This window comes from Prunus persica, chromosome G2 (genome assembly GCF_000346465.2).
Source record: "Prunus persica cultivar Lovell chromosome G2, Prunus_persica_NCBIv2, whole genome shotgun sequence".
NCBI classification, from domain to species: domain Eukaryota; kingdom Viridiplantae; phylum Streptophyta; class Magnoliopsida; order Rosales; family Rosaceae; genus Prunus; species Prunus persica.
This window is the reverse complement of record NC_034010.1, coordinates 29,240,105-29,261,567: the sequence shown is the minus strand read 5'-3', so window position 1 is coordinate 29,261,567 and position 21,463 is coordinate 29,240,105. Positions and strand designations below refer to the sequence as shown.

The 21,463-nt window shown below is 37.1% G+C and overlaps 4 protein-coding genes across 11 annotated transcripts; 3 read left to right on the top strand and 1 right to left on the bottom strand.

Moving 5' to 3' along the window:
- LOC18786388 lies at window positions 29-3,954 on the top strand. 2 transcript variants are annotated; one of them, XM_020556136.1, is made up of 2 exons: window positions 29-164; window positions 1,208-3,954. In XM_020556136.1, the coding sequence occupies exon 2, from the start codon at window positions 1,301-1,303 to the stop codon at window positions 3,554-3,556; it is 2,256 nt and encodes a 751-aa protein (XP_020411725.1). In that variant the 5' UTR covers window positions 29-164; window positions 1,208-1,300; the 3' UTR covers window positions 3,557-3,954. The 2 variants fall into 2 exon arrangements, with proteins under 2 accessions (XP_020411725.1, XP_020411726.1); XM_020556137.1 differs by having other exon boundaries at window positions 29-351.
- On the top strand, window positions 5,813-11,367 carry LOC18785051 (probable trehalose-phosphate phosphatase 4). 4 transcript variants are annotated; one of them, XM_020557579.1, is made up of 10 exons: window positions 5,813-6,199; window positions 7,713-8,344; window positions 9,078-9,369; window positions 9,483-9,623; window positions 9,734-9,805; window positions 9,914-10,039; window positions 10,150-10,203; window positions 10,282-10,383; window positions 10,529-10,747; window positions 10,828-11,367. In XM_020557579.1, exons 3-10 carry the CDS (start codon window positions 9,154-9,156, stop codon window positions 11,029-11,031), a joined length of 1,134 nt encoding a protein of 377 aa, XP_020413168.1. In that variant the 5' UTR covers window positions 5,813-6,199; window positions 7,713-8,344; window positions 9,078-9,153; the 3' UTR covers window positions 11,032-11,367. The 4 variants fall into 4 exon arrangements, with proteins under 4 accessions (XP_020413168.1, XP_007219839.2, XP_020413167.1 ...); XM_007219777.2 differs by lacking the exon at window positions 7,713-8,344; XM_020557578.1 differs by lacking the exon at window positions 5,813-6,199 and having other exon boundaries at window positions 6,448-8,331.
- On the top strand, window positions 15,585-18,568 carry LOC18787418 (abscisic acid receptor PYL8). Of its 4 annotated transcripts, XM_020557580.1 has the most exons (5): window positions 15,585-15,629; window positions 15,710-15,846; window positions 15,936-16,106; window positions 16,951-17,166; window positions 17,938-18,568. In XM_020557580.1, exons 3-5 carry the CDS (start codon window positions 15,966-15,968, stop codon window positions 18,154-18,156), a joined length of 576 nt encoding a protein of 191 aa, XP_020413169.1. In that variant the 5' UTR covers window positions 15,585-15,629; window positions 15,710-15,846; window positions 15,936-15,965; the 3' UTR covers window positions 18,157-18,568. The 4 variants fall into 4 exon arrangements, with proteins under 4 accessions (XP_020413169.1, XP_020413171.1, XP_020413170.1 ...); XM_020557582.1 differs by having other exon boundaries at window positions 15,600-15,821; XM_020557581.1 differs by having other exon boundaries at window positions 15,600-15,846; window positions 15,939-16,106.
- LOC18784631 (protein spt2) lies at window positions 18,480-20,386 on the bottom strand. The gene is made up of 6 exons (XM_020557461.1): window positions 20,250-20,386; window positions 20,033-20,153; window positions 19,363-19,941; window positions 19,163-19,233; window positions 18,967-19,059; window positions 18,480-18,805 (listed from the first exon to the last, which is right to left on the bottom strand). Exons 1-6 carry the CDS (start codon window positions 20,384-20,386, stop codon window positions 18,688-18,690), a joined length of 1,119 nt encoding a protein of 372 aa, XP_020413050.1. The 3' UTR covers window positions 18,480-18,687.

Below are 21,463 nucleotides of genomic sequence, written 5' to 3'. Positions count from 1 at the left end.
CAAACCCATTCTTACTTTTTCCCTAATTTTCAATTTTTAAGTCGAGCAATTAAGAATTTTCTCATGTCCCTTTAGGGGCCTTTGCCTAATAGGTCAGTGTACCTGGTGACGGTCCTCTCAGATTCAAATTCAAGTCAGACTTCTCTTTGTTGTATGCGGTGGGGGTAATCACTATTTCTCTTTAATTCAGTTTTGCTTAGAAAGTCGCTTGCTTTTCTGGTTTTTTGTTGTTGCTCAATTTCGTGAAATGCCACAAAGATAGGGTTTGTATTTTGAAGTACTGAATTCCAGAACTTTCCGACCCAAAACAGTTCAGAAGTTCAGACGGTTGTTGGTACTGAAACTTGACCGGTAAAACCTCTGCTTCTGTGAAGCCACATCAAACTTCTTGTTATAAAATTAAAAACTTTGAGTCTACCCAGTTGATAAATTCTTATAATTATTCTCTTGGGCCTTTCGCCTTCTTGTAGTTTTGGGATTATGTTGAAGGGTTTATTATAAAATGATGGCTTTTGATTCGTTGCATTTTGTGGCCGTGTCTCTCTGTGAGATATGCCTTCGTAATATATTACTATAAGAAATGTGCATTCGTTGAAGCTAGTTAATGTATTTTTTGTCTTTTTCCCTGTTTGTCATTGTATTTATCACAGTATCACGGCATAAATTATCTGGTAATAAGGTTTTAATAATGTCTTATGGCTTGAACTTCAAGCAGTACACAAGTTGCTTAGATTAGATCTGTTGAGAAGTGTGGGGGAAATGTTGTGTTAGGGAGTACTACTGTTGTAGGTCCAAGTGTCTTGATGAAAACGCATGTTTATCCTTTGTAATGAAGTGGAACCTTTTGTTCCGTTACAAGGGGAAGTGTGTGGCTCAAGTGGAAAGGGAGGGATTTTGGAGGAGAATTGAGCTCCACAAATCTTATAATTTGCTGTTCTGTTTCCATCATCTTAAGAATCTCTGGTAGTTTTGAAGCTAATTTGGCCCATCATCTATTTCTGCCTATAAAAGTGACATATTTTTGTTCTGTGTTGCCGGGGGAGGGTTCAAAAACTCAGTGGTGTTCAAATGATGCTTTTTATTATTATATGAATGTCTTGTTTCTGCATTGAATTTCTGGTTTTTAACATAATTGTCTTGGGCAATGTTTTGTTATTGATCTAGTTACAGAATTTGAGGCGATCTATTTGTTTTCTCTTTGGATCAGGTACTTAACATCTGTAGGCATGACCACTTTCTTGTAGTATGCTTACTATTCCAGTCAAGTAAGGAAGAACTGAGACTCTTACTTAAGGAAAATATGGAGTGCAATAAAGATGATGCAGTCAGGGCTAAGGCACTTGCTGAGAGGAAGTTTATAGAAAAAAATTATGCTATTTCCAAGAAGTTTGCCTCGAAGGCTCACAATTTATATCCTGAGCTTGAGGGTCTCTCCCAAATGTTGACAATACTGGATGTTTACGTCGCTGCAGAGAATAAAATTAATGGGGAAGTGGATTGGTATGGAATACTTAGTGTTACTCCTTTTGCGGATCATGAGATGATTAGGAAACAGTATAGGAAATTGGCTCTGATGCTTCATCCTGATAAAAACAAGACTCTTGGTGCAGAAGGCGCATTTAAGTTGGTTTCAGAGGCGTGGAGTTTTTTATCAGACGAGTCTAAGAGACTAGCATATAACCACAAGAGAGGTTTTCAACATGAAGTTCTATCCCGTACTAGGGGTCATTCAGTGCAACCCAGTGCAAATACCTTTCAAAATGTTATGAATAGTGCCACCTCAAATGCTAGGGCGCAGCGTGGTCCTACCCTGTCACCTTCATATGGAAACACCGCTACTTTTTGGACTTTTTGCAATCGGTGCCAAACACATTATCAGTATCTCAGGATTTATCTAAATCACGTTCTAGTCTGCCCTAATTGTCAGAAGACTTTCATGGCTATAGAACAAGCTCCACCTCCGAGTGTTTTCAAGTCATCCAGTACCTCTTCTTCCCAGCAGCATCAGAATTCAAGACACCATGCAGCTGGTGGTAACTCATTTAGTTCTGGAAGAAACTGCACTGTACCTCAAAATTTGGGAGCTGGGGGATCTTTAGGTCCTAATTCGTTCAATAGGACAAACTTCAAACAGGGCTTTTTCTCCAAAATGAATGGTGTGGGTAGCCCGGTTGCATCAGGTCATGCTGCTGCTCCAGCTGTGAGTGCGGCCCAACAGGCTAGTGAGAAAATGAAGAGAGACCAAGAGCGGAGACAATCAATCGCTGAATGGGAGAGGAGTAAAAATTTGATGGGAAATCCTTCTTTGAAAAAGAAAAGAATGGATGATAAACATTTGAATGGATATCAAGGAGGCATGGCTAATCAAATGTCCAAGGGAAGTGATGGTGCTGACTTGGGAGGTGTATCTGAATTAAGTACAGGTAATGTTGGAACAAAAAGAATTTATGGTTTATCTAGTACATACGATAGGCTTAATGTCGCAAGAGAGTTGCCATATCCTGAAATGAAAAAAATTCTGATTTGGAAGGCACGAACTGAAATTTGCAAGATGCTCAACGGGCAGAGCTCAGCAACTAAAGCAGAGAGGGCAAACAAAGAGCAAGAGAAGGTGAAAGTAAATAAGAAACAGAAGACTGTGGTAAATGTTGACACAGCAAAAAAGAGTGGTACTGGTAAAGAGGCAACGCCACCAGTGTCAATCAATGTGCCAGATCCTGATTTTCATAATTTTGACTTGGATCGAACTGAAAGGTCCTTTGGAGATGACCAAGTCTGGGCTGCATATGATGATGATGGGATGCCTCGTTATTATGCTCGAATTCACAAGCTGATTTCCTTGAAGCCATTTAAGATGCGGATTAGTTGGCTTAACTCAAGAAGCAACAGTGAATTGGGTCCGATGGACTGGGTGCGTTCTGGTTTTACTAAAACCTGCGGGGATTTCAGGCCTGGCAGACATGAAATTTATGACACTTTAAATTCTTTCTCAAACAAGGTTAGTTGGACAAAAAGCAGACGAGGGGTGATTCGCATATTTCCTACGAGGAGTGAAGTTTGGGCACTATATACAAATTGGTCGCCAGATTGGAATCAGCACACCCCTGATGCAGTGATACACAAATATGACATGGTGGAAGTGCTGGATGATTTTGCTGAGGAACGCGGTGTGTGTGTTGTTCCTCTATGTAAGGTTGCTGGTTTTAAAACAGTGTTCCGTAAGCACATGGACCCCAAGGAAGTGAGGTGGATTCCTAAAGAAGAGATGTTCCGTTTCTCTCATCAGGTCCCTAGTCATTTGCTTACAGGTGAAGAAGCACCCAATGCTCCAAAGGGTTGTTGGGAATTGGATCCAGCAGCTACCCCTTCTGAACTCCTTCAGGTGATAACAGAAGCTGATGAGGCACCAATGGCAGAGAATGGTGGGAAAACAAAGGAAGGGATATTTCAACGTGCCTCGGCAAGAGAAGCAGATGGAGGGATGGAGAAAGAAATGTTTCAGGAAGTGGTGCATACCAAGTTAGCCAAGGAAACTAATGCTATAACCCACCAGTAAATTGCGGACATTGCTGAAGATAATACCCCATCATCCAGATAGGTTGTGCATTATGTTTTGCTAACCCTTTTTGTTTTTGCTTAGCCTGTTGCAAGTGTACATGCTTTGTAGCAATTGTCTAGCAGGTGATACCAGAGTTTTTTGGGATTTTGTGGAAAGTGAAGAAGGTTCGTGGGTCTCAGCACAGTTAAACTTTTGTATACTCATGACTGGTCTCGCTGAAGATCAGTTTTATAATATAGCTTTTGAAAAATGAAGGGGATGTTCATGGTTCTTCCTTGGCATCATGTGGATGGATGGTTCAACAGTTACATATTTCATTCTAGAGTAACATTTACTACATGTTTAGTTTTGTGATCCTAAACTAGTTATGATTTGGCAAAGAGGATAATTTCATCTTTCCCTGTTTCTGTGGAAATATCTTTCCTTACACCCAAACATTTTCTCGTGTTGCACATTCACATAGCCAAACATTTTCTCGTGTTGCACATTCACATAGCAGATGTTTCTCTTGAAAAGCCCAATACGCGTTGAGCTAAATTATTTGTTCAGGAGACCAAGTTCTGCCAAGCAGAAAAAGACACCTATGCTAGCTACAATAATAGAAGTCTCCTCCAATGCTGCTCTGCTTCTTAAACAAAACGAAAAAGAAAAAGAAAAACCCCAACCAACCCCATCTAGATGTTGACTGAATGCAGTAGCAGCATATATTCTTTCATCTGCTATTCAAATACATGGTGTACTGAATTCATGGGAACTTATCAATCTTTTAGAACAGAGGACAAAAGCAAGAGAATAAAAAAATTAGCTAAAAATAGTGTGTGGTTGTGTCAAGGTTTGTAAGGAAGGAAGGAGACTTTGACTAATTATTATTACTGCGTTACAACTTACATGCAAGGAGTCAACACGAAGGAGTTTGAGTGCCCTGCATGAGACGGAGAATCTTTATATTATTAGGACCAATTTAATTTTGGGTTGATTTTCATCAGCATGTGGCTCGAACACCATGCAATACGCGCAATTTGAGAAACATAAAGTCTAAGGAAGTTTCATACGAAAATTCCACCATGTGGTGCAGGTTTCATATTCAAAGAACTTTGCTTATATTCTCTTCCCTTCTAGAACAAGATATAAATGAGGAGAAGGCAAGCCACTGATCAACAGTTTGCCAAAGTACATTCTGGTTTCTTTACAAATCAAATCAAATCTATTAGGTCAGTCAGTCTACTACTGTGAGAGACACTAGGTAGGTAACCCATAGCCCATAGGGCTGTTTCTGTAATTATCTATATGGATACTGATTTATTAACAATTTTCTCTGTTTAATTCTGGTGTCGACATTGAACAAGCCACCACGGTGAATGCCAAAATTAATCTTCTAAATGATGCATATATATATTTATCATGAATTTATATTCTTTTAAAAAGAATCATATATGCATCATGAATATTAATTAATTAATCAATGTGCATGCATTTGCTTTCAATTGATTGCCATCTCAGTTGTTTGAGTCTGGTCTGGATCAATATTTGTTGTACATATTCCACGGACACGGACGAGCTAGGCAACAACTAGAGAAGAGAGAGAGAGAGAGGTTTTTGTGGTTTGGGATTTCCATGACCACCATGAGCATTGCATGACTTGGTGGTGGTAAAAAAAGACGAACTTTCTGAAAGTCGCTAGTTCACACATAGAAGTTAGACCACATGGTCATGGTGGTGACATTAATCATTAATGCACCAATCAATCAAGACAATGATCACCGCTTTAGAAATTATGGTGAGCAATGGCACTTTATTATCACATTTTATTAAAAGGAATGTTCATTTCTATATATATACACAACGAATACGATTTATTAATTAATTAAGTTTTACCAAAAAAGAAAAGATTACTGTTGATTTTTCTTTTTATATTTGTGTGTATGCCATTGCTAGCTAGTCTTGTTCATTTCTATACGCGTCTAAACAAACAAGCCTTGTCTCTATAATCTACCTCGTGATTTTTCTTTTATTTCTTTGTAAATAAAGGACTTTATTGAGTAAAATTTTAACATTAATAACTTACTGATCTTGGTAGCTTTCGGAACCAAATAGGAACATGAGCTAATAAGTAACCATCGTCTAAATTACCTTAAATTAAACGATCGTTCAAATTTGGTTGCAAAAAAACACGCTCATTATACCCATGACCAATTGACCAAATTCAAATATGTAATTTTTTACTAAAAGAAAAGAAAAAGATGTAATGGAAGGACAGTCATAGCAATAAAATAAAAAACAAATTGGGCCTGTTTTGGTCCATGCAGGTAATTTGTTTTTGTTTGAGTAACTTGAGAAAAGATGTAATGCGATGGGAGACTTGTTAACCCATGTATGGCATGTGGCAAACATCCAGGTCTCCTTACAATTAAACCACTTCCTTCTCTCCCTCTATAAATTAAAACCCCCTCCTCCCTCACTTTTCCTCTCTCTCTCTCTCTCTCTCTCTCAAAATCTCTCACGTTAGTCCTTCAAGTTTCAACCCTCTCTCTCTCTCTCTCTCTCTCTCTCTCTCTCTCTCTCTCTCTCTCCAGCTTTCCCAACTCTTTTTATTTCTTCACTAAGCGTCAAGGCAGGCAGCCACGTCCAATCCATTTTCTGGTGAGTTCCCTTTTTGTTTTGCTTACATTTCCGCTACTTTAATTTCATTACATATTTTAGATTGCACAAAATTTGTATTCAATCTCCTTTATTTTTGTGCTCTTTAATGAAAATATTTCTTACCAAATTCATTATTGCATGTTTGTGCTTTTGCTGCTATGTCAACACAATCTCCTCCTGCACTTTCTTTCTTTTCCCGAATTTTTTTTCTGCTTAATAAATTAATTAGTTATTAAATAAATTTATTCGGCTTTTACGGGTTTTTAACTCAGCGAGCGAAACGAGAAAGCGGTTGGTGGTCGTTCGTTTCATTTGACCTCCTAATTGAATTTATTATTTTCAAACGCGACACAGAACAAGGTGACTTTGATTCGCCAGAGTTTGAGCTCGTGTGGGCTCCGTAGGCGGTGCACATGACACTCACGCGCTACTTTTAGTTTGCGTTCATTGTCGACCCACACGTGTCCCGACATGGGCCTACGAGTTGACTGGGCCTCTAGGCCCACTTCACCCAACTATACGTATGAAACTGGGTCACCGTTTCACACAGATATGGATCACAATCACAACACAACTATCCACCGAGTTGACAGGGCCTCTAGAACCGCAGTTTCGACACGTATACGACGTCGGTGCGGTCTGCCACGTCGACGGTGGACATTCTAAGGTTCACCGACTTTCTGTTAGGGTGGGGGCCCCTTTAGCGAGTCTTTTTGCCCTTTTTCCCATGAAATGACTCGTACCTGAAAAACAGTTAACCTCTGTTGTTTTTCTGTTTTGGTCGACCGATCACGGTTTTTATTGGGGGGTCAATTTCCTGCCTTTGAAATAGTTGCACGGTTTTGTCTACTCATTATAAACAATAGAATAAGGTTGGTCGGTCCATTATCTTTTAATTATTCGACAGTTACCACAGGCGAAGTTTCTAGTTTGAATGGTAGAATATTTAATTTAAGTTAACCCATTGTTGTGATTATTGTTGTCTTTCCTTTTCCTCTCACTAAAAAACAAGAAAACACAGATAATATGACCTTCACAAAAAGGGTTACTCACAAAGTCATATGAATTGACCAGTGCTTTTTCACTTTAACAACCCTGCTTTTGCTTTTGCTTTTGCTTTTGTCGTATAAGTATGATTTATGTGATTAAACATTATTATACCGCACTTAATTTCACTTCGTGGTACTTTCTTCGTGGTACCTTTTCCTCTAATCCAAACTGTGCCTCTAGACGTGTCGTGTCTTGTGTACACAAACGAAGCTTCTCCATCACCTACTTCCCCAATCGACACGTTATATTTGTTCTTTTGTACTTTTTTCTATCATATTTATTTTAGTTCCTATCAAACTATTAATTACACTCTTTTTTTTTTGTTGGTATCCATGGATTTCCCCAAATTTCCAACACTTTGATCTTTCGGTTGAGAAAGTCAAGGGCTCAAGGTTTTTCAAAAAAATTGCCATATGGTTTTTTTTTAAATTTTTTAATTTGTCATGAAAGTTTTAAATGACAGGTCAATTTGTGGATACACGTGTGCCACTGGTATCTGTGGGCTGTTTCCAATTGTTTTAATTTCTGCTGCCATGGAAATTAATGGAGAAGTACAGGTCCAACAACCTCTGTTGCTTGTTTTAACATAGGAGGAGGAGTTGGTCTTGTTTGCAAAAGAAGCGAAGGCCTAATTTATGCATGTTCATTTTAATTATATTCATGCATGCATGTTCTTTCACGAGTAACATTAGTACTGCTCTCTCTCTCTCTCTCTCTCTCTCTCTCTATGAAGCTTCCACTGTTGAATTGAAGTTTACGTTGGCTGTCTTGTTCTTTAGGGCCATGTATGTTGGTTGGTTCAGGTTGTGTTGTTCTTGAGAGTGAGTAATTGTATTATGATTAGATAATTAAAAATTAGTGTTTCAGTTTCATTGATTAGTTGTTTAGTGATCAGTTGGAATGAGGCTAGATGGGTAGTTAGGGTAGGCCCAGAAAAGCCAACCATATGTTTTATAAAATAATTGTTATAATTAAGTTTGACATTGTAGGCCCAGAAAAACAGGTCTGTCGTAGCTAGAGATAGCGATGTCTTTGGCATCTGAATCAGCCTGATTGATGACTCCCCCCCGAGACAAACCATGGTAGATTTTACATGTAATGTCGAGTCACCAAATCTAATATCCTTCACTAATTAAATGGCGAAGTGGCCTTTGTTCTTGTTTTGTTGTTGCTTCTATCAAGTATTGCTCTCAGAAATATATCTGGAAAAGTACATTATCTCCCTTTGAAAAGAAAAAAGTTGTTTTATCCGAAAACGACCTTAACTTTTGATATTCATCGGATCCTGATTCCTCTGTTTGTTCCATTATGCTTAATTAATTCACTAAAATACTTAATTCTTCAAAGTCTATGGCCTAATCATTTAAGAATACAGTTTTCACCAATTTTACAATCGCAGTTTTATTTTATGTGTGAAAATGACAATTCCTGTTGTTTTAGTGAGTCATATGAAAACAATGATTTCAAAGTTTCAAACATTGAATCTTAGAATGTTTTAGTGAGTCATATACAACATCATGTCATTTGCTATGAACTGCATTAAAAAAAGAAAAAGAAAAAGCTTTTAATTAGTTGATAAACCGGAGGGGCCAGGGTAGTGTCAAGTCCTGTCATATGTCAAAAAAAAAACAAAAACAAAGGGAGGATAACGTGAATGACTTTGACTTAATAATTTTATTGGAAGCTAAGCTAATGGGTTCTGGGGCCACGAGCAAGAGCTTATCAGGTAGACTGGTAAAGTGTTACCGTGGATTTAAACGTTATTTTATTTCTTCTATTTAAAAATTGTAAGAATTGATCAAGTTTTTGTTTCATGACAAACTTGCAGGGAAGGGAAGTTTGATTAATTTGAAGCAGCACAAGGACAAGGTGACAAGGTGACAAGGTGACAAGGTGACAAGGTGATGATCATGACAAACTTTGCAAGGCTGAACCAGGCAATGGGACTCCAAAGATCATCAGCTTCTAGTAAGCAGAAGGTGCAACCCATCGCAGAAGTATTAATTAAGAACGACGAGAACAGTGGTGATCTTTCCTTAGCATCGATCACCTCAGACCTGCATGATATTTCTAACCCTAATAAACCTATCCCCTCAGATTTAGCTTATAATTCATGGGTGGTACGTTCTTTTATACTTTCCATAAATTATATAATTTACAAAAAATCATCTTCACATCTTGGACTTGGTTCATCTGTATGACCTTGTTTCTTTCGGGGTTCATAAATGTTTAGGTCGAGCACCCTTCTGCATTAGGCTCATTTGATCGGATGATGAAAGCAGCAAAAGGGAAGAGGATTGTTGTCTTTCTAGACTACGATGGGACCCTTTCACCAATTGTTGATGATCCTGATCGTGCTTTCATGTCTGACGAGGTAATACAGTTTTTGATTTCTCAATCACAACTAGATTTCTACATAATATAATACATATACATATACACACCCAATTAATCCCCCTTTATATTTACAATACGGTACTGCAGATGCGTGCAGCGGTACGGGAAGTTGCCAAGTATTTTCCAACAGCAGTGATCAGTGGAAGGAGTCGAGATAAGGTAATGAAAAAAGCTCGTCATCAATAATCAATTATCAATGTGTTGAGCGCAGGGTATTTTTATTATTATTTATAATCATTTTAATTTGGTGGTAAATTAAATATGCAGGTTAAAGAATTTGTACAGTTAAGTAATGTATATTACGCTGGCAGCCATGGGATGGACATAATGGTCCCTCCAAGGCCACTAAGGCCCTGTGATGCCAACAACCACACCACTGCCATGGATATAAAGGTCAATTGCTCTTCTATTATCTGGGGTACTTCATATTAATATATATATATATATATATGGCCTGAATTAATAATGACAAATTAATTAGTATATTTGTATTAATCTTGCAGGGCAGTGACGTTCTCTTTCAACCTGCTAAAAGATTTCTTCCTGCAATCCAAGAGGTTAGCTTTCATGTTTTTGCAAGATGAGCCTTATTAGTTTTGAAAAGATTAACTTAATGTGGTTAATTGGCACTGCAGATAAGAACACAGTTGGAGGAAATAACCAGAAAAGTAGAGGGTGCAAGGGTAGAGGACAATAGATTCTGTATCTCTGTACATTTTCGCAAGGTCCGGGAAGAGGTAATATTTACGAATAATCTTTGAAATTCTAATTTCTTTTAGGATTAAGCCAATCACATGAGACATTTTCGCAAGGTCCAGCTAAGCTAATCATCAGTAATTAAGGACTGTTCATTTAATTATATTGATGGGATCCGATCTGCAGGATTATGGGATATTAGAAGAGAAGGTGAAGTCTGTTGTTGGAAAGTATCCGGAATTTCACCTGACGTTGGGTAAAAAGGTGTTGGAAATACGACCATCCATAGAATGGAACAAAGGTCATGCGCTAGAATATTTGCTTGACACTCTAGGCTTCAGCAATTCCAGCGATGTCCTCCCATTGTACATCGGGGACGATCGAACTGATGAAGATGCTTTCAAGGTATAACAAATTAATTTAATTTTCATCCTTAATTAATTATGTGGATAATCAAATAATTAATTAGTTGTATATGCATGCAGGTGATACGAAGTAGAGGACAAGGGTTTCCAATAATTGTGTCTTCAACCCCAAAGGAGGACACCAAAGCTTGTTATTCTTTGCATGACCCATCGGAAGTATTAACTTTCTTGTTAAGGCTCGCCCGGTGGAGAAAAGCCTCTTCTTCAAGCAGGTCACTCGCTCAAATTTGGGGTGTTGGTAGTAACTTACCTAGATCAGTTTAGCTAGCTAGCTCTAGCTAGCTTTTGTGCATAAATAATAATTAAGAATTATTAGGGAAATGAATTAAGGCCAGTATTTGTTATGGCCTTACGGCAGTACCCCCTCTCTCTCTCTCTCTCTCTCTCTATATATATATATATATATATATATATAGTTAGAGGTTGGTAGGGATGAAGAAGGAAGAAAACGAAAGCATAGAGAGAGTTTCACTGTTATTTTAGTCTGTCAGTGAAACTGGTGCCGCCCATGCAGTGCAGCGCATATGCTTTCCAGCTCTTGTTTCTAGCTATATATAGATATTATACATAATGTAAAAGAAAGACAGTTTGTGTTTGGTGCCCTGCAATGTCAATCATGGAGCTTGCGTAAAGCCCATTTGCTACTTTCGACATTGTTGATGTGGATATGTGATATTTGTTTCATTCATGTCTAAAATGAGTTGGGCTTGGAGATGTGAAGTCCTTGATTTGAGAGGTTTATTGGGCTTCATAAGCAAGCAAGAAGCAGTGAATATTGAATTGAATCAACAGGAATTTTGCTTTCAAAACCCAAACTCATAACAAGAATACCAGAAAATGAGAAAAGCATATGATTCAATTCCAAGCAGCTCTCTTCTGTTCCGTGTCCAAAGTTTTGAAGGTCACGGGCCAAAACCAAAAGGTTGCAGAAGATAAGATTGAATCACAAGATGAGACTTAATTTGAAGATAGATGGAGAAACGTGATGTAGATCATCTATCTATCTATCTATTCTCAACCACACATCTATTTACTCCATATTTACCTGCAGCTGCATATATATATATATATATATATATATAATTATGTTCCAATATAATATTCAACATTATGAATTAATAATAATGCCAAGATTAATTGTATATGTCCAGATCAACCGAGGGGCTGCTCAATAGTCAACAGTCAACACTCCTCGTCAATGATCAAGTGCCGTGTAGATGAGGATTTGAGTTTGTTTTGTTTCGCCTTTTTCCATTTTGGGCTACACAGATCAATCAAGGGATGAAAAAAAGCCTTGATTCTTGAAGAAAATGCATGCATGCAATCCGCCACAATTCTCTACTTCATTATATATATATATATATGTAGTTTGTGTTTGGTCTGTAGCTGCTAATGAGTCAGTAACCACACACACAACTTATCTAATTTCTTAGAAATTGTCACGGATACATTAATTAATGTTGCTGCAGTCTTATATCATCTTCTCATCAGGTCATTTTCCACATAACTCAGAGGTTTCTTTTCTTTATTATAAGGCAGCCAACAGTTGTTCTAATGGTATAATTGGATGAATAATGTAAAACTTTTGAACTAATGATCCAATTAATAGTTTGGATTAACTTTATCCGACAAATTAAGCTTCTTTCTTGCACAAATAATTATTGGCTGATTTAAATTGTAGCATCCAAGTTGCCAAGTTTTCTCTGTCGACAAACTTGCTTTTGGCTGAGATATTTCTTAGATATTGATGTTGGACAGGTCACAGGGGACCCGACTTAGCAGTCCTAGATCATGAGCCACACCAAACCCTATTTTTATTTTTATTTTTCTTTGATGACATATATAAAGGGAATAAATAAATAAAAAGTGTGTGCAACTTTTCTGGGGAAAACTGATTTAAGTCAGAAAAGCAAGCTCCTATCCTATATTAAAATTGAGTTGAGTTAGAAAAGGTCTCTGCCTTGCACTTCGCACCAATCGGCATTCATATGAATACCTCAATCGGCATTCATATATAAAATTATTATCTATGTCTTAGTGGGCTGCTGGCAGCTGCCTTGATCCACTTGTGTGACTGCTTAATTATATAATTTATTATTAATTGTCACACTGCATATATATATATAAAATATATACCAATAATTCCTCATTAACAATTTATAATTGGATATTATAAAAATCCAAGAATTGATACTCCACCTTTGTGAGAGTACGGATCACTTCAACCATGGTTGATTTTCATTGGCTGCAGCTACAACATAGCCTGCTCCAATTCATGTTATATATTGTGTACGTAATCTTATATTCCACATTCTTTTTTTGCCTAAAATTAATTAGTTTTGTAAAACTAGCTCTGCCGATAAGCATCTAGATATGTTGGTCACCTTCGTGAAGCTATATATTATATATGCATGTAGAAAAGAGTAACATTTTGTATACGTAAATTAAATTAATTAACTAAAACGTATGTGTCCGTTTCTTGTATATATCAAAGTTCGATTCCTCATTCCATACAAGAATTAATAATATCGCGCATAAGTAACGGATCCATGTCATAGCATAATTTGTGTTGCTCAATAGAATCACCAATTAATATTTTTATTATAGGTAGCTAGCCAGTGCCGAGTGAGTCAATATAAATTATTCCTTGCGTTGCTCAATAATTGATGCAATATTGCATTTTTGCTGCATGCTTGACAGATGTCCTAGTAGAAGATGAATCCCGGCAACACTACTACCATGGAATTTAGAACCTGACAAGTGTCTCAAGTGAAGGTAAAAAAAAGGTTTGGTCCAACTTTCTCCACAATCACATAACCAATATATATATATATATATGTTGGCCTAACTAGATAGCTAGAAAGCAGGAAGGAAGGAGGATACCAACAACATATTTTAAGCTGCTTTGTCTCTGGATACTAAGAACACCATTTTATATAGGATAGGGTTTTGTTTGCACAAGTTGCTTAGACCATATTGGCAACAAGAAGACAATAATTCCATGAAAATAATGACCATAAATTTATCCCTTTTGCTAAACCTGATTTGGGCATCTTTTAATTTTTTTAATAATTGCAACCGTAGCAACCAACTGCGAACCTCCAACCGCCAACTAATTTCGAAGCATTGCAAATTTCTTTCTCTCTCTCGATGAATCGTTTTGTTTTACTGCCTTATCATTTTGTGTCGAATTCATTTTCATACAAAAATTTAAAATTGAGCCTAATTAAGAATGACATGGAGTTCAAAAAGTCAGACGAGGTCGTTTTAGTTTCTACCGACAAAAACAAAAGGGTTCAATTGAAGAGAATAAGCCAGCCCAGAGCCAACCCAATCAATTTTCATATGAACCCCCATGCCAATTTGCCAAATAATAAAACACTGTCGCTTTTCTTTTCCATACGATCGATGATGCATAACACATGACCCATCTTCAACACTTGACAACTTTTTTCACGTAAATTAAATAGAGAGTTGGCTTTTTTTCTACTCTTCTCACGTGCACGCATAGGATGCAGCTGACCTTCTACGCACACTTCCCCGACCCCGAGTAACGAGAAAGAAAACCTTCCGCATTCTCTTTGCGAGCGCGTCAGTGTTACTCTCAAATCTTTGTTTAGAGACATGCTGCCCTCTTTCTTTTGCGCTTTGCCGTTTCCAGACAGACTCCACAGCCCCCGGCCTTTTCAGGTAAGTCTGCGCTGTACGCTATATGAATCTCACGTGCACTTACATCTACAAATTCGGCTTCGCGGGGACCGCCATTTTAGAGTGTCTTGCACGCCAGCTACCAAGCGCGTGCAAAAGGGAAGGCCTCCCTTGGGCCCCGCGGGACCCATCTCATTTATTAACAAATAACGATAATGCAGAAGATTCGAGAGCAACTACTTAAATAAATAAAAACACCTCGACTGAAAAAAAAAAAAGAAGTCTTAATACTGCTCTTAAACTTACCTTGACTTTCTAGTCTTTCTTTGAGTTTTGATTACTCCAGAAAAGAAAACGCAAAATATTTTTTTCCAAAGTCAAAATTAACTCATCTAACGGTTACTTATTTTGAAACAAACAGAAATTGTGATGTTAAAAACTAAAAAAGAAGATCATGGCTAGTGTTGAGCATGTAGTAAATGTTGTATAATACTATATAAACATTATTCATACAAGGCCAATGAAGCTAAACCAAATAGAAAATATATTATTGGTTTAAAATAAATAGAAATATAAGTATTTGTACGTCAATTTTTATTTATTTATTATCAAATATGTGAGTATTATTTATTTTTATTATAGTTAATAGATAATAAATTGATTAAAAAGTATTAAAATGCAAAAGAGAGTGTAAAGTAGAGAAAAGAGTAGTGGGAAAATCACATCTCTTAATTAATTATAGAATTGAATAGTAAGCATTAATTTAACTTAAGATGAATTGAATTAGGAGAGAGGGGATTGGATTATTGAAACTTAACCAACGACAAATCATTAAATTCATAGCACTTCATAATGAAAAAGGGAATTGTAACTCAAGCAGTCAAGACCAAATCCCCTCTCTAATCCAAATGGTTGTGTGGGTGGTAGGTGTAAATAAAGAAGCGGCGGAGTGACAATTTAGTCAGAAAAAAACACAAAACCCGCAGAAACAGACAGGTGAATGGCATGTTCATAGTTATGCTTCAAAAGAAAGGGCATTTGTTAAACAGGAAAAATATATTTTATTGCAGCAAATTGCAATAACAAACAAAAGTAATTACAAATTGCAAATTAATTAATTAATGGGGAGTTTTTTGTTTCTTTATTTTTTTGGTTGAAGTAATAATAAATTATTAAAGGTGAGATAGGTGATGAGGATGATAGGGAGGCCTGAGGTGAGGTGCTTCTTCTATGGCGGTGAGTCTCATACACTTCTCTCTCTCAGAGACCTAACTCTCTCTTTCACACTTACAAGGTTTGACCGAGTCGAACCGAGTTGACTCTCTCCGAATCAATCCGTATTCAGCTGTACTCTTCCCTGTTGTTGTTGTTGCTCCTAATTGCAGAGCGCAGACGGAAAACGAAAGGTGGAGCTAAGTCTGCGCTTGATTGGTCAGTTTATTTAATGATTGATTTTTTTTTTTTTGGGCAAGGTCGTTCATTTTTTTGTGTTTTAATTGAATGTATTGTTATCGTTTCAGAAGAAGCAGAGGAAGAAGAAGAAGAAGAAAATGAATGGGAATAAGAATGGAGGAGGAACAGGGTTTGGTGGGATTGTGGGTGAATACATTCGAAGGCATCACAAGCACGACCCCAAAGACCATCAGTGTACCTCTACGCTCGTCAGGCACATCAAAGCCCCTGTTCATCTTGTACCTCTCTCTCTCTCTCTCTCTCTCTCTCTCTCTCTCTCTCTACATGTATATGTATGGGATATATGCGTTTGTACATTTATATGTCGGTCTATGAAGCTCCAGTCTTTTGATTTATTGTATTCGTTTGATCTGAGATTGGTCGTTTGGTGATATGTTAATATCATATATGTCACGTATAGGGAGGAGGTGTGTGTATATTTGTGTGTTTATATACGTATGTATCTGTTGATTTTCGTATAGATAGGGATTTGTGGTTTCAGTTAGATGTTGGGTAATCTGTACGCGGAATTGGGAGTTTGCTGTTTTTGTTCTTTAGAGTTTGTCTATGACATGTGTGATTGGATTCGAGTGTATCTGATTTTGATCTGTGGTATTTCTTTTGGTCATTAATGTGTCTGCCTACACTAATCTATGGTGTAGATCGATGAGGTCACTGTCTCTAACTGTATGCAGTTGCAGAGAAACTTGAGGAGAAAATAGAAACAAGAAAGAAAACTTCAATTGCTTGTTATCACTGTTCCTGATGTTCGTTATTATTAACATGCAATAGTTGGCTTACTTAGAGAAAGCTTAGAAATGTTTATTACTATTCTTCTTAATGTTCTGTTTCCAACCAAATGGACGAATAGGGTGTGCCCTAGAGGCATCCTCACTGAGAATTAGTTTGTGAAACAAGGGATAACCGAAAGTGATTTTTTTTTTTTTTTTCCTGTAAGAGATATTGGGTGCAAATGCTACTTCTTTGGAGATTTGATATGTAAATATTTGTGAGCAGTATATTCCTGCAGTTTTTGCCTCTTTTTAGAATGTGGGTTAATCCTTTTTTCTTTTCTCTCATCAGGTTTGGTCATTGGTAAGACGATTTGATCAACCGCAAAAGTATAAGCCATTTGTCAGCAGGTGTGTGGTGCAGGGGAATCTTGAGATTGGAAGTCTCAGAGAAGTTGATGTTAAGTCTGGGCTTCCTGCCACTACTAGTACTGAAAGATTGGAACTTCTTGATGATGATGAACATATTCTGAGCATTAAAATTATTGGTGGGGATCACAGACTTAGGGTATGGAGACTCTTCCTTGTTATAATCTTGCACATAGTTCTCTTTTCCCTTTATTCAATTGCATGTGTCTGAGCAGACAATTTTACAGGTTATCTCATTCTCAAAGATTTAATATGAAGTTTCTGGCCCTGTCGGACTTAATCAGATCAAACTTTTCAGGGAAAAAGAGAAAAACAGATATTTCTAAAAGCCAGGCTTCAATTTTGGTGCTGCAAAATTAAAATTAACATGTATCTTGATCATTTCATTTATCAATCTCAAAGTTCTGAAAATTGGTACCTAGCATCCAGTTATTGACATTAATCCTACTGATTCAAGTATCTTGTCCAATCCGGGAATCATCACCTTTCTCTTTATTGGGCACTTTATGGTGGTCGTACAAGTTAACTATTTTTCAGATAATCAAAAGTAAATATGATTAGTTGATATGTAATGTTATTAGCTCGATGAATGACATTTAAAAGATGTTTATGGATTTTAGTTCTGATACTTGTAATTATAGGGCTTAACCATGCCATCCTCACGATATGTGCAATGAGGGCACTGCCATTTTGACTAAAGTGGGCTTGTTGACAAGCCTATGAGACAAAAGCTGATCCTGCTATCAGCAAATCTCCTGACTTGACATGACTGAAGTCCTTGTCTTTGGAGTTTAGTAGGCAGATATAGAGCTTTCTTTCTGGCTGTTGATTGTTTTGTTCTGTTTTTATACAATCAGCATAAACATAGTTTACCCTATCTTTGAATTCTTATTCGGGTTTTTATCCTCAGAACTACTCTTCCATCATCTCCCTCCATCCAGAGATCACTGATGGAAGACCAGGGACCGTGGTGATCGAGTCATTTGTGGTTGACGTGCCTGAAGGGAACACTAAGGATGAGACCTGCTACTTTGTGGAAGCCTTGATCCAGTGCAATCTCAAATCACTTTGTGATGTCTCAGAGCGGCTTGCAGTGCAGGACCGCACTGAGCCAATTGATCGGCTCTGAAAACTAGAACTGAGAACATATGGTGGAAGCCAGAGGCTGCCATGGATGAAGCTTCCGAGGCTTTCGTATCTCGGAGGTTTTGGAGACGGACAGGCAGTAGTACACTTCCATCTTCACATACATTTACATGCTCATGTTTCATTTTTGTTTGCCTTTTTCTCTGTCAGTCCAAAATTATATTGTTAAGTTTCCTGCCTTAAGGAGCTCAAAAACCACAGCTGTCATAAATGTTCTGTAACCCCTTCATGAATGAAAAAAGTAGAGAAGAAAAAGGGAGGGACTAGGTTCTATTCAATGTGAATCCCGGGGTTTTGTTCTTGGTGATGTGAGTTTGGTTGTGTGTATATGTGCACAGAGAGATTGTGTTTGTATATTTGCTTCTAGTTGCATTTATTTAAGTTCACTTCTCTTCTCCACCAACTTATTTTGAATTAGCTAATACGTCTCAATTCTTATATCAACTAGACAATTTACATTAAGAATTAGAAATCCAAATATCTTCAATATGAAATCCCATATCCGAATGCAATATCAGTTTTTCTTAATCTCTCGCGGCTTCTGCTGCTTTGCTTTTCTTAATCTCTCCTCCTTCTCTTCTTCTTCAAGCCGGAGACGCTCTATTTCATCCTCCTTCCTAGCAATTTTTGCACTGCGAAAACGGAGCCGCATTGAATTAGGGTTTGCACTTAAACATGCCAAAACATGACTATTGTACATAATGACACGAGCGTGACCAAATCTAATTACATATTACGACATAAATTTAATGGGAAATTTGTAAACAGCAGATAAACTTGATCAGTGACTCACCTCTTCCTCTCTTCTCTCATAATATCAGCAAAGCTGGAGACCATGGCACAGCCATCGTCGTCGTCATCATCTTCTCTGTGTTTGCGTTTAGGTCTGAAAAATCACGACCATCATATCATGTTAGATAAATAAAATTGGCCTATCATTTGTTGAATTGATAAAGCAAATCAAAGCTCAAAGAGAGAAGAAATCTAACCCAAACATTTTGATCACAGAGGAAATGTCAAGATTGTCATCATCATAACTATCCTCCAAATGGCGTTTGGTCTACATAAATTCAAAGCAAACAAAGGCAATGTATTCATTAGTTACAGAGCTTCATAACAGATAAAATGGAAAGAAATATAATTAAGTAGACAATTAATGTTAAATGCATGTGAACGTGCGAGGAAGAACCTGATTTTTTAAGAAAGAGCTTTTCTGTTTTGGCGTCACTTTTGTGTTCTCGGGCTCAACACATTGCTTTGCTGGTTTTATGTTTTGCTTTGTTGAAGATTGTGATCTTTTCAAGGAAGAGCTTTTCTGTTCTGGCTTTACTTTTGTGTTCTCGGGCTCAAGACAATGCTTTGCTTGTTTTATGTTCGGCTTTGTTGAAGATTGTGATGTTTTCAAGGCTGTTTTGCAACTGTCTGCCATCAGTTTTGCTTTCTTAGGTGGATGCAATTTCTTTGATTCTTCCAATTTTTTTCTTGTTGCAGGCAGTGACTGAACTTTCTCTTCCAAATGTTGCCTCTTTACGGATTTCAAATTCGTCGAAGAAGCTCTGTGTATAGCAGAAACCGGATTTCTTTTATTGCTTGAATTGGAGAGAGAATTTTTCACAAGTCGGGGCTCTCCTCCTTCTGAAGTTGAAGGAATTTCTGCATTGTCCGATAGTAAGAAGGAATAATCCCGGGACTCCTTAAGGTTTTTACATCTCAAACCAGACTTTGCGTTGGTCGTGCTTAAGACAGGGCTCTTTAGCTTCTTCTTACCCTGGAAAAAAAATGAAAAACCACACATGAAACATGGTTTTACAGGTTTTTGCATAATATTAACGTGGCAATCAGTTTCTCTATTAACATACCTTATCATGGGAATTTCCGAACTTAGATGCCAAATTCCTCAACTCTGGCATGAATGCTTTGCTTTCTTCAATCACTCTTTGCGCAATAACGGATTGCGATGGGCCAAAGAAAGATCCAAAACTACAAAGATAAATGCACCATATGCATAAATTTAAAAGTTAAAAAAAAAAAAGGCATCGTATTGAATCGAAATGTAGAACTAAACCTGAAACTTACTCGTCGGAAAGTAATTTGTTCTTATTAACCGAGGATTCAGGAGCATAACCCAATTCCTTCATGTGATTGTTTCTGATGCGTTGTTTCAGTTGTTGCCTTAGTTGAAGAAAGTCCAATTCGTCACTGAGTGCTCCCATCTTTCCCAAACTGCTAATTAATATTGAACTTAAACTTGTTTAAAAACCACTGTTTCACTTCACACACCTGCAAGCCAAATGTGAAAAGAAATGTTAGTCTGGATTGATGCAAGCTAAACGTGAACATATTAATCACTTATAAGTTGTTGCTTGATGCATTCTTCCAGAATGTCCGAAAACACAATTTTTCCTCGAATTTAATCTGTTCGATAATATATATACCAACAGATTTTATAAAGAACGGTGGAAGCACAATTAGAAGGCGAAAAATTTACACACAAGAAGAGAATCAAAACATATTATACTAGCCTCCATTGTACTAAAAAGAGAAAGAAAACCATGGAGATTTCTGACTAATAGTTTTAACAGTTTAAAAACAAGTGGAGGAAACAAAAAAATCCCTCCAAACCATGTAGTAACAAAAACAAGTAAATGAAAAACCAGCATACAAGAAAAGCATCAAAGAAGTAGAAAATTGATGTATCAGTTTCTTGGTCTCCAAGGTACCCAACCATTAACATTGTATTTTATACAGAAAGTTTCTTGTGAACATCAAGACAAGAACCAATACAACTAAAGATAAACGAAAAGAAGAGAGCAAATTGAAGGCCTAGATTGATCTAGAGCTTCATTAATAACTTACAGAGATGTAAGGCCGCAGAAGGGGTTGTTATATGGTATGTCTTGTTGCATGCAAACTGCTAAGCAAAGAAAGCTCCAGGCCTCTATTTATACATTAGCGCCTCTGTTCTCTTTTTCTATTAGGAAATAGAAGCTAATAGCTTTTTATTTATTTATTTATTTATTTGGTAACGATCGGTGTTTAAGCTTAATCCTAGTGCGGACAGGAGATGGAGATCTTTGCCGCGTCAGTTAAATAAAGATAAATGCCAATTCTCGATTGAAAAACAAAAAGAAAAGTAAACAATTTGTCAAAAAATTAATAAAGAAAAGATGTCTTCCCTTCTTCAATTATGAATAGTTTACCGTACCTCTCAAAATTAAAATTAATTTAGACTACAGCTAACTTGTTTTTTTTTTTTTTTTGAGAACCTTTCTTATTGAAAGGGACAATAG